At 30.1% G+C, this 16,372-nt stretch overlaps 2 protein-coding genes and 1 long non-coding RNA gene across 12 annotated transcripts in view; 1 reads left to right on the top strand and 2 right to left on the bottom strand.

Annotated features, from left to right (window-relative positions):
- LOC105837417 (transcriptional regulator ATRX) overlaps window positions 1-12,684 on the top strand; it is an 87,321-nt gene extending 74,637 nt beyond the window's left edge. Inside the window, exon 21 of the mRNA XM_012682189.3 lies at window positions 12,283-12,684. Coding sequence (XP_012537643.1) covers window positions 12,283-12,387 — 105 coding nt within the window. The 3' untranslated portion in view covers window positions 12,388-12,684. The remainder of the gene's footprint in view (window positions 1-12,282) is intronic.
- On the bottom strand, window positions 9,011-11,804 carry LOC118647540. The gene is made up of 2 exons (XR_004964745.1): window positions 10,007-11,804; window positions 9,011-9,242 (listed from the first exon to the last, which is right to left on the bottom strand). It is a non-coding gene; the product is annotated as an uncharacterized LOC118647540 (long non-coding RNA).
- Window positions 12,685-13,493: 809 nt separating the features above from the next.
- Window positions 13,494-16,372, bottom strand: part of LOC105837418 (iduronate 2-sulfatase) — a 99,159-nt gene continuing 96,280 nt past the window's right edge. For all 10 annotated transcript variants that reach the window (XM_036292561.1, XM_036292585.1, XM_036292570.1 and 7 more), the window contains 2 exons: window positions 14,268-14,350; window positions 13,494-14,172 (listed from right to left, as the gene is read on the bottom strand). In XM_036292561.1, coding sequence (XP_036148454.1) covers window positions 13,831-14,172; window positions 14,268-14,350 — 425 coding nt within the window. In that variant the 3' untranslated portion in view covers window positions 13,494-13,830. The remainder of the gene's footprint in view (window positions 14,173-14,267; window positions 14,351-16,372) is intronic.

Genomic DNA, 16,372 nt, shown 5'->3' with positions numbered 1-16,372 from the left:
AAAAGTAACTTTGTAATAATAATGTTTTAAAAATCAATAATTAAAAAGATTAGTATTTAACTAAACGTGAATATCAAGATATTCTCCTTATTAACACTTGAACATGAATGATTTCATTAGTGAATTGTTTTATTCGTTAATGACACAGGCACACAAAAAAAAGTGGTTGGTCCGGCGCACTAGACTAGTCAATCCTTATGTATTTCAACCCGCTGAATCCGAATTCAAGGTCAGAATTGCAAAGTTAGCTTGCATTTTTTAACCTTAAAAAAATTTTTTTTTTAATGTTGGTCCAGTGAACCAGACTAGTCTATTCTTATGTATTTTGACCCGCTGAATCCAAATCAAAGGTCAGAATTGCTGAATTGGCTCAATTTTTTCTAACCTCAAAAAAAATTTTTTTTTATAATGTTGGTCCGGCGGAACAGAATAATCTATCTTTATGTATTTTAACCCGCTGAATCCAAATTCAATGTCAGAATTGCTGAATTGGCACATTTTTTCCTAACCTCAAAAAACACCTTGTAAAAGCAGTTTGGATCACAAATGTATAATCCGGAACCTGCAGGCTTGCGTAACCACATTACTCGGGGAAAATTTTCCAGGAAACCACAAAAGTGAAGATTACAGCGAAAGGATAGCGGAAATGATGGAAAACTATAGAAAACTAGGTTGCCTAATGAATCTTAAGTTGCATTTCTTAGATTCTCATATCGATTACTTTCCAGAAAATCTAAGTGATTATAGTGAAGAACATGGAGAAAGATTTCATCAGGATATCAAGGAGATGTAGTATCGATATCAAGGCAAGTGGGATGTGAATATGATGGCTGATTTCTGCTGGACGCTCAAACGTGATGTCTCTGTGAAAGGAAAGAAACGTAAGAGAAAGCCATTACACAGAATCTTTGAGAATAAAAGAGATATAATAGAAAAAAGGAGTGAATTTTCTACGCTATTCATAGAAGCTTAAACTTGTCATACGTATTGAATTTTCCCCGGGTAATGTGGTTACGCAAGCCTGCACGTTCCGGATTATACATTTGTGATCCAAACTGCTTTTACAAGGTATTTTTTGAGATTAGAAAAAAATAAGCCAATTCAGCAATTCTGACATTAAATTTGGATTCAGCGGGTCAAAATACATAAAGGTAGACTATTCTGGTCCGCCGGACCAACAGTATAAGAAAAAAATTTTTTTTTGAGATTAGGAAATGCGAGCTAACTTTGCAATTCTGACCTTGGATTTGGATTCAGCGGGTCGAAATACATAAAGATTGACTAGTCTAGTCCTCCGGACCAATCACTTTTTTTTGTGTGCCTGTGTGATATGTGATAAGGCATATTTTTTTTTTTTAAATATAACTTTGTTTTAAATAAAAATTATATTTTAATCAAAGGGGGGAATTCAAAAATGGCTATTTTTGGCCCCGAACGGACACACTTTAAAACTTTTTTATCATTTTGGAAGTCTATATATTTATGATTATTTACCCAGCAAAGCACAGAGAAGTTTCCAAAAATAATAAAATAGGTCGTTTGAACGATTTACAAAATTACATTTTAATAAAGAATGTTAGATTTTATTACATATTCTTATAGTTTACCTCGAGAGCTTTCCAAAACACTATAATAAAAAATATTTTATTAAGAATTTTTTGAGTTATAAGGCTTGAAATTTCAAGCACATTTGACAGAAAATGCAAAATATCTTGAAAAAAAATTATTTTCTGTTATCTTACCGTAATATTTTTATGCGTAGAATAATGGGACGAGTCAATTAGTGTAAAACAAACATTTTTTTAATGTTTTGAAAAGTTCTCGAGGTAAGCTACAAGAATATGTAATGAAAAATAATTTTATTAAAGAAATTGAACATGACCTTTACGTAATCTTCAAACAACCTTTCAGGGTCAAACTAATGAAACCATTGTGTGATATGGCTCTTTCGAAATTAGGCAACTTTTGTCTGAAACATTTTTTGATAAAATTTATATTTTCCGAGATATTCCGATGTTTCCACCTTTTTGTTATACCCTGTACATTTAGTAGAACTTCTGAGAGGGAAGGGCGGAGATAATATTCAATACAATATTTAATGTCGAACATATGCGAAAGATAAACAAATCATTATTAGTTATGAGATCTAATATTGTTTATTAGAAAAACATAAGTTTTTTTTTTGTAAATCGTTCAAACGATCTATTTTATTATTTTTGGAAACTTTCGAACTTTGCTGGATAAATAATAATTTTTTCATGAATGTATGGACTTCCAAAATAATAAAAAGTTTTATAGGTATCCGTTCGGGGCCAAAAAAGGCTATTTTGGGCCTCCCTCCTTTGTTTAAAAATTAGATCTAAAATATCTACAAACTTAATTTGTAACTTATTATTTTGAAGTTTTATTGTGTAAAATTTGGTTTTTGGATTTTGGGTTTGAGTTTTTGGATCACTGGTTACTAATCTAATGTCAGATTTTTTAATTTAAAATGGCGGATACAATATGGCAGATGTTAATTAATAAAGAAAATTAAAAATTATATGAAATTTTGTGAAACTTGGTATGTAGGAGGTTTTTTTGGGTGCTAATTATAAATTTGTTGTCAAATTTTTAAAATTCAAAACGGCGGATTCAATATGACGAAACTTCTAAATACTAAGTTTCACGGAAATTAGTTGAATTTTGTAATTTTATGCCCACCATATTGGATCCATCATTTTAAATTTTGAAATTTTGATAACGGATTTTTAATCAGCATCCCAAAAACATCTAGATACTAAATTTTATGGAAACTAATTGAATTTTTAACATTGTGTTCGCTATATTGGATTCGCCATTTTCGAAAATCTGACAACAGATTCGTAACTAGCGACCTTAAAAACTTTCAGATGTAGAGTTTTGTAGAAATTGGCTTTCTTTTTTGAGAGGAAATGAATTTCATTCAAAAAACAACAAATTTTTTATATTTATTTATTTATAGTAAGTAAATTTAAATTTGTCATATATATTTTAAAACATACCTTAAGATATTCCGAACTATCAGAAAGCAAAAAACCAACTTTAACAAGTTAAAAAAGCGTTAAAATAGTTAAAAATTAGAGAGACTTGGTGGGTCACTCATTAACCCACCATGATGCAAAGGTTAAATAGTTACTAATAACTGTCTAGGATAATGATCCTATATTACATTTAGTACAGTTTAATCTACAGTTTAACCTTTAATACAGTTTAACCCGTTTCGGCCTGAACGACCAAAAATTTTTCTTTTTTTTATCTTACAAGTTTTTCGAGAAAAAATCAATGGATTTCAATGAAACTTTATACTTTATACTATAATTTTCAGGTATGCTTTTTTCGAATCCAGCCTCAGTTTATTGCTATTTTTTACTATTTTTTTAATATGACGGAAAAAACTTTAAAAAAATGGAAAAACAAATTTTTTTTAAATATTATTTTTTAATATAAATTTACCGTCAGATCATCTCAGCCACCTGGCATAATAAGTTGTTATAAACAATGACTTTATGAAACTCAATATGATGGATCTAAAACGGTGTCCTATCTCGATAATTTCTATTTTTTGAATTTTTTCTATTTTCTGTACGTATTTGCATATTTTATAGTTTTATACGTGTACATAGATATCATTTCAACAAATGTAGCGAAAAAAATTAGCTCAGTACAAAAAATAAAAAATGGCGGTATTTGTTATGTTTTCTTTAGAAATTTTCGTGTTTTTTTTCCTATTTTTTTACACCATTCAGCGTCGTACCCTTAAAGTTTTCTTAGTGCATTTAAAGTTTTTTTTAATTGATACTAATACTATTATCAGACAATATCTAAGATAGAATATTATAATTTTTATATTTAACATAGTCTATAAATGATTTAATCGTTTGTTATAACTATATGATAACGCTAATAACATTTCTTGGCTTATTTCTTTTTTTAAACTGTTGAAATTTTAAAAACGAGAAATATAAAAACACGAAACGACAAATAGAAATTGATTGAAAACTTCTTTCTCAAATATAATTGATGCCGAATTACCATCTGTCAGCCGTAAATATAATTTTACGTTGCTTGACTTTTACCAATGTGAAGATCGATAATATCAGAGTTTAATTTTGTTTTTTATTTTTTGTTTTACTTTTTTTGTTTTTTGAACTTCTCGTTTCTAACCCTCCGTCTGTACACTTATTATTACTAACATGGTCTGTACACTGACCTCTTTTTGTCCTGTCCTCTTTTTTTTAATGTTAAAAACATGCAAAAAATTTAAAAACATTTTTAATTACTTTTGAGTAACTACATTTTAAATTTCAATAGTTATTTTGGTCATTTATTAAAAAGTTTTCTTACAATAACATTTTAAATGTCTTGAGATTGATAAAAGTTGGAATTTTGTGAAAAAATTCATATCTTAATAACAAATTATTATTAAGAAAAAATATTTTGAGGTTTTTTAGATTAAGGTATGACCTTTCAGAAAAAATTTGTTTTATATGTGTCGGTTGCAAAAAGTATAATTATTTGCATGACTGAAAATAAGATATTTTTCGGGTAATGGGAATATAATAAAATAACAATTTTTCACACAAATCTTTTTTTATTATAATAAATTATAGTACATATTATTAAAAAATTCAGATATAATGAAAAATAATCAAAATTGAAGAAATTATAATATCGTATATCTGAGTCTGCCGCTCTCGAAGAAAATAACGAATCTGCTCTAAAGTCCTAGTGAAGCCATTGTGATTGGCCTTTATAAACTTAAAAAAGCAAATTATGCTTGTAACTCAAGTAAAGACATCATAAAAATAACAAAATAATTAAGAAAAACACAAAAATCAAATATTTCTTACCGTCACGAAATACATACACGGTCTGTACACTGGGTCTTTTTGGAAACACTTGTAAACTTTACACGCTGCTGTGTCAACAACAAGCACTGGGTCGAAGCGTCCTTCCGGGTATGAGTATCTACTGTTACTAACAAGGGAACCTCGCGAACCCGAAAATTCTGATTTTAATGAAACTTGGCATAAATGTAGAAGGGGTGAATACATGAATTTAGAAATTAAAAGTTGGTGCTTATAAACGGTTTAAAGGGTTGAAACCACCTTTCAAAAATTTTGAGTTTTTGCCTTTTCTCGATATATCTTGTAAACTAAACAAAATATTAAAAAATGATTCATACAAAAGTTTTACAGTATAAATACCTCTATTTAACTATGTTATTTATTTTTAAAAACAAATTTTTTTTCAAAAACAAATTTTTGGAAAAAATAAATATAGTTGAATAGAGGTATTCATGCCGTAAAACTTTTGTATGAAACATTTTTTAATATTTTGTTTAGTTTACGAGATATATCGAGAAAATGCAAAAATGTCTCAACTTTGAAGCGTGCTTTCACCCCTTCAAGCCGCTTTTGAACCAAAATAAAACATTTCTAAATTAATGTATTTACCCCCTCTACATTTATGCCAAGTTTCATTAAAATCAGAAAATTTTTTGTTTGGTCTTATAAACTGTTTGAAGGAGTGAAACTACCCTTCAAAGGTTGAGATATTTTTACCTTTTCTCGATATATCTCGTAAACTAAACAAAATATAAAAAAATGTTTTATACAAAAGTTTTACAACATAAATACCTCCATTTAACTACGCTGTTTATTTTTCGAAAAAAAAATTTTTTTTTAAATTAAGATAAATTTTCAATAAAATTGACTTTTATGTATATAGCATTTATAAAGTAATTATACTATCTTATACTACGTTCTATTTATATCATCTACGTGTATATTATATATGTTATATATTACCTACGTTATAATACTATACATTTATATTATCTGCATCCTTGTATGTATTAGTTTTTATCTAACAGTTGCGCAATATTAGTAGTCACGTTGCTTTCACACAGTGTTCATTCTCTCTACGTCACATATTTTACATTCAAGTTTTATATTCGCCATGTCACGGTATGTATCATATATGAAATCACGTATTAATAAAAGTTTGGTATCTTTATTAATGGTGTTACGCGTTATTTTCACATTAGTGTCAAGTCTAACGTGTGTTTGATCAGTACATCAGTATCACATCTAACATGTGCTTGATTTTTCTTGTTAGATTGTTTTTAATTAAGCGAAGCATAATGTTACACATAAATGTTGCGAATGTTCTTAATATGTTAATTATTTAATTTCAAATTACACATATTCCACCAACGCCTATAAATGAAAGAGAAATACAATTACGTGATGTGATAAAGGATATTATAACAAATGCAGTGAATGACTTATCATTTGATGTACACACTCATTTTGCTTTAAAATTTCAAAATTATTTGGAAGTGGATTTACCTGACATAGAATATGTAACAGATAAAGTGGAAGAATTTTTAGAAAATGATAATGTTGATTATGAACCTGATAATGAATATAATTGTGAATCAGAAGACGAAATTTTAAATAGTAGCTATAAAAGGAAAGCCGTCGAATATTGGAGAAGTAATAAAAGGCCGACACTCTCTTTTAGGACTGCAACGTCGCTTCAGAAAGGTGAAGTTCCTACCACAATTATCATTTTTAAAAAATTCTTCCTCACCATTTGTTACATATTCTGTGTCAGGTAAATCCACTTCCCAATAATTTTAAAATTCTAAAGCAGTATCAGTGTGTACATCAAATGATAAGTCACATTCATTGTTATAATATCATTTGTTATAATATCCTCTATTACATCACGTAATTGTATTTCTTTTTCATTTATAGGTGGAATATGTATAATTTGAAATAAAATAATTAACATATTAAGAACATTTGCAACATTTACGTGTAACATTATGCTTCGCTTAATTAAATAATCTAACAGAAAAATCAAGCACACATTAGATGTGATACTGATGTACTGATCAAGCACACGTTAGACTTGATACAGATGTGAAAATGACGCGTAACATCATTAATAAAGATATCAAACTTTAATACGTGATTTCCATTTTATATATGATATATACCGTGATATGACAAATATAAAACTTGAATGTGAAATATGTGACGTAGACAGAATGAACTGTGTGAAAGCAACGTGACTACTCTAATATTGCGCAACTGTTAGATGAAAACTAATACATATAGGGATGCAGATAATATAAATGTATAGTATTATTATAACATAGATAAATTATAACATACATAATATACACATAAATGATATAAATAGAACGTAGTATAAGATAGTATAATTATTTTATAAATGCTATATACATAAAAGTCAATTTTGTTAAAAATTTATTTTAATTTAATTTTTTTTTTTTTTTTTTTTTTTTTTAAATGAACAGCGTAGTTAAATAAAGGTATTTAGGCTGTAAAACTTTTGTATAAAACATTTTTTTATATTTTGTTTAGTTTATGAGATATAGCGAGAAAAGGTAAAAATATCTCAATCTTTAAAGGGTAATTTCACTCCTTCAAACCGTTTATAAGCCCAATCGAAAAATTTTCTAATTTTAATGAAACTTGCCATAAATGTAGAGGGAGTAGATATATTAATTTAGAAATGTTTTATTTTGTTTCAAAAACGGTTTAAAGGGGTGAAACCACACTTCAAAGTTGAGACATTTTTGCATTTCCTCGATATATCTCGTAAACTAAACAAAATATTAAAAAATGTTTCATACAAAAGTTTTACGGCATGAATACCTCTATTTAACTATGCTATTTATTTAAAAAAAAAAATTTTTTTTTTAAAGAAAAAAATGTTTTTGAAAAAAAATTTTTTTGAAAAAATAAATAGCATAGTTAAATAGAGGTATTTATACTGTAAAACTTTTGTATGAAACATTTTTTAATACTTTGTTTAGTTTACGAGATATATCAAGAAAAGACAAAAACTCAACATTTTTGAAGGGTGGTTTCAACCCTTTAAACCGTTTATAAGCACCAACTTTTAATTTCTAAATTCATGTATTTACTTCTTCTACATTTATGCCAAGTTTCATTAAAATCAGAATTTTCGGGTTCGCGAGGTTTTCTTGTAAGTTTTTTTAGGGAGAGGAGCTCAAGCTTCGCTTATTAACAATCTTGTGGCTACACAAGTGAAAAATTTCGCTTGTTCCCTTTTGGGGTCAGTGTACAGACGGAGGATTAAGATTCAAACAGTTTTTTAATAATAAAAAGATAAGCCGAGAGACTGCTAGTACCGTTATCATAGTTATAACAAACGATTATACCATTTATAAGTAATGTTAAACATGGAAATTATAATATTTCATCTTAGATATTGTCTGATATTAATATTGGTGTCTCAATTAAAGAAAACTTTGAATGCATTACTTTATGACGCTGGAAGATGTAAAAAATAGGAAAAAAACACCAAAATTTCCAAAAGAAAACATGGCAAATGCCGCCATTTTTTATTTTTTGTACTAAACTAATTTTTCTCACTACATTTGCCGAAATAGCATCTACATACACGTGTAAATCTATAAAATATGTAGATATGATAATACCAAACACAGATAATACCAAAAACGTAAAAAAATAAGAATTACGGCGCCATAAAGACGCCATCTTGGATTTGCACCATATTGAATTTAATAGAATTATTATTCACTACATTATGCCACCAGATCTAGATGGTTGAAAAGGTGGTATATTTATATTAAAAAAGTAATATGGAACGAAGAAAAAGAGCGACTGCAAAAATAGCCCAAAATAGCCCATTTTTAACCCTTGAATTTAGACTTCTACCTACAAATGACTAAACGAAATGATTGTTTATGAGGCATTAATCCTCAGAAAGTTTTTAATGGAGCCGGCTTTTTATTCCCGAGATATGAAGAGTCAAAGTTGCTAATTTTACTAACTTGCGTATTTGTTGTTTTAAGACATTGGAATGCAAAGTTACGTAATAATAAGTTTAATAAATGTGTTTGTTCATTGTTATGTAATTTTTTTTTCAAATATATAGGTATAGGATTTTATTTTTTAAGATGTTTTTTTTTTTATCTTTTCCAGAACATTTTTTCAACCATGCAGTCCTTCTTAGGGCTACAATATAAGTTATTTTCTTTTTTATTCAGGTCAACTTTGCAAGCATTTTCTTGAAAAACTTATTGCAATTTTTCCAGATCATTTTTGAATTAACTATTTAATAAAATAGAGTTAAAACTTGTCGTCGCTAGTGATAAATAATAAAAAAATTAACTCCGATTTGGCGGATTCAACCTAGATATTATGAATTAAATTGTACTTAACAATTTAATTCGTAATAAAATTGCCAGTTGGGTCGAATCCACCAAATCAGAATTGCTACTAGTCTTTCGATTACAATGGTCTATCTATATGTGTGCGTGCGTGCGTATTGATATATAGTATACAGGGTGTCCTGTATAAGGTATGAAAGTCTTCATAGAAAGATAGACCAGATCAAGGTGGACATAAAAGTCTATCATAGTTTTTGGATATTTCCAATGATAGCCGAAATATTAATTTTTTAAATTGCATGAATAAGAGCGCGCCGAGAGAAGCGTTGAACCGCTCGAGCTATAGCACAGCCAACTATGTCAAGCATTGGCTGTCGACGCTGGGAGGAGGGGGGGGGAGAAGGAGAAGCGCGGCGAAACACGAGTAGCGACGCGGTTTTCCTTCCCCCGCCGCCGGCAGCTAATGCTTGACACAGTGGGCCATGCTATCGCTCGAGCGGCTCGGCACTTCCCTCGGTGCGCTCTCATTCGTACAATTTGAAAAATTAATATCTCGGCTATCATTAGAGATATCCAAAAACTATGGGTAGACTTTTATGTTTACCTTGATTCCGTCTATCTTTCCATGAAGACTTTCATACTTTATGCAGGACACCTTATATACTATATATTAACACACACACACACACACACACACACACACACGCGCGCGCGCGCGCGCGCGCGCACATAGGTAGACCATTGTAATTGAGAAACTAGTAGTAACTCCAATTTGGTGGATTCGACCCAACTGACAATTTTATTACAAATGTACATGCATGGGTTGTTCAAGTCACACCAGAACTTTTGAGTTTATAAAATAAAAAAACCAATATTAAGAAAACTTGCATTTACTCTTTGACATACTCTCCTGCTACACTGACACATCTATCCCAGCGCCTAACAATGCCTGGTATAGAAAGATCAGTTATCACGTCTGCACCATTTTAGGACAGCCCGCTTCATTTTGTGCTCAAATAGGGACTTCTGAGGAACTCCTTTAGGGATCCAAACTGGTAGAAATCACTCGGAAAGGAGCCCCTCAGAGGTTACCATTTTAGCACCGATGACGAAATGAAGCAGGCTGTCTTAGAACAGCTCAGCAATAACAAACCCTTTCATGCCTGGAAGGCTTTCCAGGTATCAGCTAAACGCTGGGATACATGTACAAATGCAGCATAGGAGTATTTCAAAAAACAAATGCAGCTTCCACTTTGTTTCTATCTGTTTGGATTCCTAAACGAATTCCTGATGACGAAGTAAAGCGAGTTCTCCTAAAATGGTTTAGACGTGATGGCAAATCTTTCTATGCCGGGGCTTTCCAGACATTGGTTGGGTGCTGGGATGGATGTGTGGGTATAACAGGGGAGTGTGTCGAAAGATAAACGCAGTTTCCGCTCCTTGATATTTGTTCTTTTATTTTGTAAACTCAAAAGTCTTGGTTTTATTTGAATGACCTAATATATACAATTGTATATATATATACTACATACCATATATCTTTTTTATATTTATGTGTACATATAATCGTGTATAGAAATATATATCAACAAATGAATACGTTTATTAAATCTATTATTATGTCATTTTTTATTCCAATGTCTTAAAATGTGTAATATGCGAGTTGGTAAAATCAGTAGTGTTGAGCTAAATAGTTATTTTTTCGTAACGCGAGGTTTCTACAGTTATCGTTACTCACAAATAAGTTAATTTAAACAGTTATTTGATAACAGTTTATAAAATTTATAAGATTAATAAAAGAAATAAAAAACAAATAAAATTTCAACATGTACAACTACTATAAATTTTAAATTAAAATTTGATATTAAAAAAATTTTAAAAGACAGAGTAGAGCGCCTGATCCCAAACCATAGACTTGAAATGACTTGTAGATTTTTGAGCCACACGGATTAACACGATTGGGTTATAATCGACTCGATTATAGCCAATTACAGTCATTTCATTCTTCTAAGAAATAGCTGTGATTGGCTATAGTCTAGTGGCAAATGGCGAAATAAATGGGTTGCGGTCGACATGTCGCTCTGATTCCGGCCGTAGCCATAAACAGTTATAAGATAACTCCTATTGGATAAATTAATAATTATGTTATAATGGTTCTCTTTCAATAACAGTTACAAAATACTAGGTACGAAAATACTGCCCATCACTAAAAATTAGCAACTTTGATCCTCCATATCTCAAAGATAAAAAGCTGGGTCTATTTGAAACTTTCTGAGGATAGATGCATCATCATAAACAATCATTTAGAACCAAGTAGAAGTCTAAATTCAAGGGTGAAAAAATGGACTGTTTTTGCAATTGTTCTTTGATTGTTTCTCAATTTTTGAAAATTTTTTCCATCATTGGAAAAATAGTGAGAGATAAACTAAAGCTGGATTCGAAAAAAGCATACTTAAAAACTATAGGGTATAAAGTTTCACTAAGATTCATTTTTTTGAAGAACTTTTGAGATGAAAAGAAAACAAATTTTTAGTTGTTCTGGGCCAAAACGGATTAAAATAATTTTTGAAGTATTTTTTTGATTAAAGAGTATTAAAACGTATAATTTATTTGTCAGAACTGCATTAAAAATTTTTTTATCTTACGTAGAATTTTGAATAAAGTTTCTGGATATTTTTAATTTTTTAAAATTTGAGTAAACATTTTATTTGGAGAAAAGAAACAGTTTTATTTTTTACTATATTTTTTCAATTTTATTTTTTTTAATGTCACTTTTATTATCCCCTATTTCGATGGTTTTCTTTTATATTAAAGAGCTCGAATAAGTAAATAATACATAAAGTTTGGTATCATTATCATTTTACTATATTTCGAAAAAAACTCGATTTTTTTCTACACAATTTAATTTTTCTGAAAACTTAAGAACATTACTTTATCGCAGTTGTTTGACATTGTTTTCTTTGCATTTTCTTTGAAAAAATAACTTCCTTCAATTTTATTTTTCTACAATGTGACTAATAAACTAGAATATGTAAATGTTATTATACTATTTAAATTTACAGGTGATCCCTACTACAAGTAACGTGGGTGTAGCGCGCCAGAGCGGAATGAGTAGCACACCAGTAGCTGCCCTACCAATTGATAACACTAAAATCCAAGAAGAGTAAACTTCGTACATAATATTTTATACGAATTATTTTTCACGGTAGTAGGTTGATATAAATCTCGAATTACACACAAAAACATAACTAAGAAAAAAATACGAGCTGTATACGAAAATATACGTTATGTTTATTTCCTATGTAATAGAAAATGTACTAATATTTTGTGTTAAGATTAATACTAAACAGAGAATCGACGTGCACGTAAACAAAGTTGCGTAGTTACATGTTCAAAATTTACTATACAATAGTACATACAATGCGGAATAAAGTAAAAGAGATCCAAGTGTTTATAAAAATGCATGTATTGTTTACATAATAATTTTTATTTTATAAGAAACAAAACAAATGTAAAAAAAATGCAATTTGCATGTTTCCTTACAAAAATTCAATATCGCATTAAAGAATAATTATTTATTTCGAGTAGAGTAGAACAGTGCTCGGAATTAGTTGCACATTTCGAGCCGATTCTTGAGGCACCACCTGTTATATCCCCACTACCGTTCTAGGCTCGACATATCCAGACATATTTGTCCTATGACAAATATGTCTGGATCCATCCGCGTGATTAAAAATTTTCTTGCGCTGTGAATAATTTTTATTTTTACAGATAATTAAAGTTATTAATATAAAAAAACTGCGTCCTCGATAGTACTTTCTAAGTAATGTGGAGAACTATTGACAAAATTACAAGTTTTACATATATTAGTGCTAAATACAATATATACATGTATACATACAAAGTATTTATAAATGTAAACATAATATCAATAACTTTAATTATAGTAAAAATAAAAATTATTCACAGCGCAAAGAAATTTTTAATCACGCGGATGGATTCAGATATATCTATCGAAGGGCGCTCCTGAGACACAGCGTCAGGCGCGCGATCGGCGGCTCGGTCGTCGAGCCTAAAATGGTAGTGGCGGTATAGCAGGCGGTGCCTCGGTAATCGGCTCGAAATATGCAACTAATTCCGAGCACTGGAGTAGAATATTAAAAAGTGCTTCTAATATTCAAAATAATTAGTGATTAATTTAATACCGCCAATATTAAATTTCGGCAGATTTATTTTATGAGGCTTGATTTTATATAAAGTTAGTCTAAAAATCTTTAATTTATTATTGGAGTTTATTGATTTTTAATCGTTAGTTATTAATTACATATAGTACCTGTTTTCTATTATTTTGATATGGCATCTTCAATAGCATACATAATAAGTTCATTTATATTTTTTCAATTGTAAAAAATAATTTATGATTGATTATTATTATTATTATTATTATTAGAGTTGATTTTTTCAATATGAATATATAATCGTGTAATTTATTAATTGCACTATACGCAGACAGATAAATATCTTAAATACTTAAAATAGAAATGTAATGCTAGGATATTAGTCAATGTATGTAATATCAAATTGTTGTATTGTGATTTTAATTTTTATGATTATGATTTATATCTTGGAAGGGCATGTCTCCATCCATCTCTTAACAACGCTCTGAGATATTTTTTAATTTTTAACATTCTCGGTGAGGCTGCTACATTAAAGTTTTCCGCTCTGTCGATTCTATGGTCGTACAATTCCTCCGCGATGATAACATCCCAATCTGGTTTGCATGTTGTGTGCGCAAACGGTAACCACGCAGTATAGCGATAGTTGCTGGTCTTCAAAGTGTAACCCATTACATTTATTTCTTTCAAACGAGGCTTATCGCTGTTTGGATGGAGTGTAGGTTGAATTCCCGGTCTTGGATATTGACTAAATGCTGCCTTTTTCCAAGATACACTCTGAAAATTTGTAAAATATTTTGGAAAATGTTATATAATTTTGTTTTGTACAAAACATTTATACAATTAAAAATGCAATAAAACATATGCCTTACCTGACATTTTAGAATGCTTTTTATGAGCGGCAACAGTGTGATACCTTCGCCGCAAAGATTGAGCGTTTTCTCTCGAAGAAGCCCTAGTAAATAAATTTTAATAAAATATCAAAGAACTTAATATTTTGTTAAACTTGATAAAGTTGTAATAAATGCAACAAAAATTGTAAAAAAAGTTTTAATTATATTTTACTAAAATTTTCTGGGTTTAACCCTAATTCTACACACTATCAAATAATTTGGTATTTTACACAAGGGATGTAATACACCCCAGCCTTTTTAAATAGTTTTTATTCGTATATTATCAAACATTTTGGCTCAAAAAAATTTTTAACATTCTTCAAACTTCCAAAAATAATGTCCAAAAGTTATTTTGGAGCAATTTAGAATAAAAATGAAAAAAATTCATGAAGCTAAGCAAAAAACTAAGTCTAAAATTAAAACCAAAACCAGTGGGATTTATTCTACCTCAGGTGTAGGATTAGGATTAACGGATAACATTTTAATGAAAATTCGATAAAAATGTAATAAATTCGTATTGAAATTGCATTTCGCAACAAAATTAATATTTAAAATCAATGTAGAAAAAGTAAAATTAAAATTCACGTATTATCTTTGCAAGAAATGGCTGTAGAAGGTATTTGAAATAGTATATTGTATAACAAGGATGAGAAGTAAGTTTTTTTAGCATGAGTGCGGAGAGTGGACGCACGATTTGAAGGCAAAAGGCCAACTTGGCTGTGTTGTACACCATATTTTTTGTTACCTGTACATAGATGGTCTCTTGAAGGCCTTGGGTCCTCACAAATTGATAGCCAAGGTTAAGTTCGCAAAAGCGATGACGTGTCGATAATTCTGCAAGAATTATCATATACGTCGCGGGATGGCATGCATGCGAGTGTGAAAATGTTCAAACGTGTTGAAAAAGTACTGGAATACATAGACATAAATGTATCTAGACTAAGCATTGTAGGAGTAGAGGTAATGTTTAGAGGGAATAAGTTAGCATGCTTTAGGTCATACCTTTCTTTCTCGTTCGCGCATGCGTACAAGTGCAAAGGTGGTTTCGCACAAGTACAAAAGGTGGACTTTGCACTTTTACACATGCGCGAACGAGAGAGAAAGATATGACCCAAAACATGTTAGCCTTTTCCCTCTAAGGCCCGGTTCCACAACTCACGGTTAAATTAACTGGCTGATTATTCCATTGGAATTGACCAATCGTATTTGTCGTTAAGCAAAATTAACAAATACGATTGGTCAATTCCAATGGAATAATCAGCCAGTTAACTTAACCGTAAGTTGTGGAACCGGGCTTAAAACTTTATTCCTACTCCCACAATGCTCAGTTTACATATACTACGTCTATGCTGGAATGTTTTTTGCCACGATTTACGCTATTTATTAGAGCATATATAAGAATGTACTGTGCAATAGTGTTAAAGTGCTGAAATCGGCTTTATGCACAAAAAGTAACACGAAAGGGACCACTTTTGGAGCACATGTAACAAGGAAGTATTTTAACTTTGTACTTAAAACCTTAACTTCCAAATTTTTAACGTAGATTTTTCTACAATGCTTTTTTACAGATCGCGCTATTTTAAAATAAACCTTGCAAAATTATAGAAAAACTGATGGCGTGTACAGGAAGAACAAATTTTTCCATTGATTTTAATTGTTGCATCTTAGAATTTGACATTTTCTTTTTAACCCGTTGTGATCACTGGATCACCAAAGGACCCCACGTTAAGTTTATATACAATTATGTACCTCTAAAATACAAAATCGAATTTGTGATGCCCTCTGTAGTTACTCGAAGGTACTATACGTTTACAATGGTCACAAGGCTCGGGAGAGCGTCAGTTAGCCACATGTAGCCATCGATTTGTTCAGACATGTTTTTTCATGGAGTCTAACGGACTTCGTATGACCTTGACGTCATTAAAGAAAGTGTTTTTTTTTTGTTCAAATTTTTTAAAATTAACCGGTAAGGTAAGTACAATGGAAAGCTACTTCTCGGCATGAAGCGCGAGTGCTAAGTGCACGCCTACTGTTTTGCTATCCGTAAGCTGGGTTCGAAACCAATTATGACTTTTTTTCAATTT

The sequence above is a fragment of the Monomorium pharaonis genome, chromosome 1, assembly GCF_013373865.1.
Source record: "Monomorium pharaonis isolate MP-MQ-018 chromosome 1, ASM1337386v2, whole genome shotgun sequence".
In the NCBI taxonomy this organism is placed as follows: Eukaryota; Metazoa; Arthropoda; class Insecta; order Hymenoptera; family Formicidae; genus Monomorium; species Monomorium pharaonis.
The sequence above is the reverse complement of the archived record's forward strand: the minus strand, read 5'-3'. Positions and strand labels throughout refer to the sequence as shown.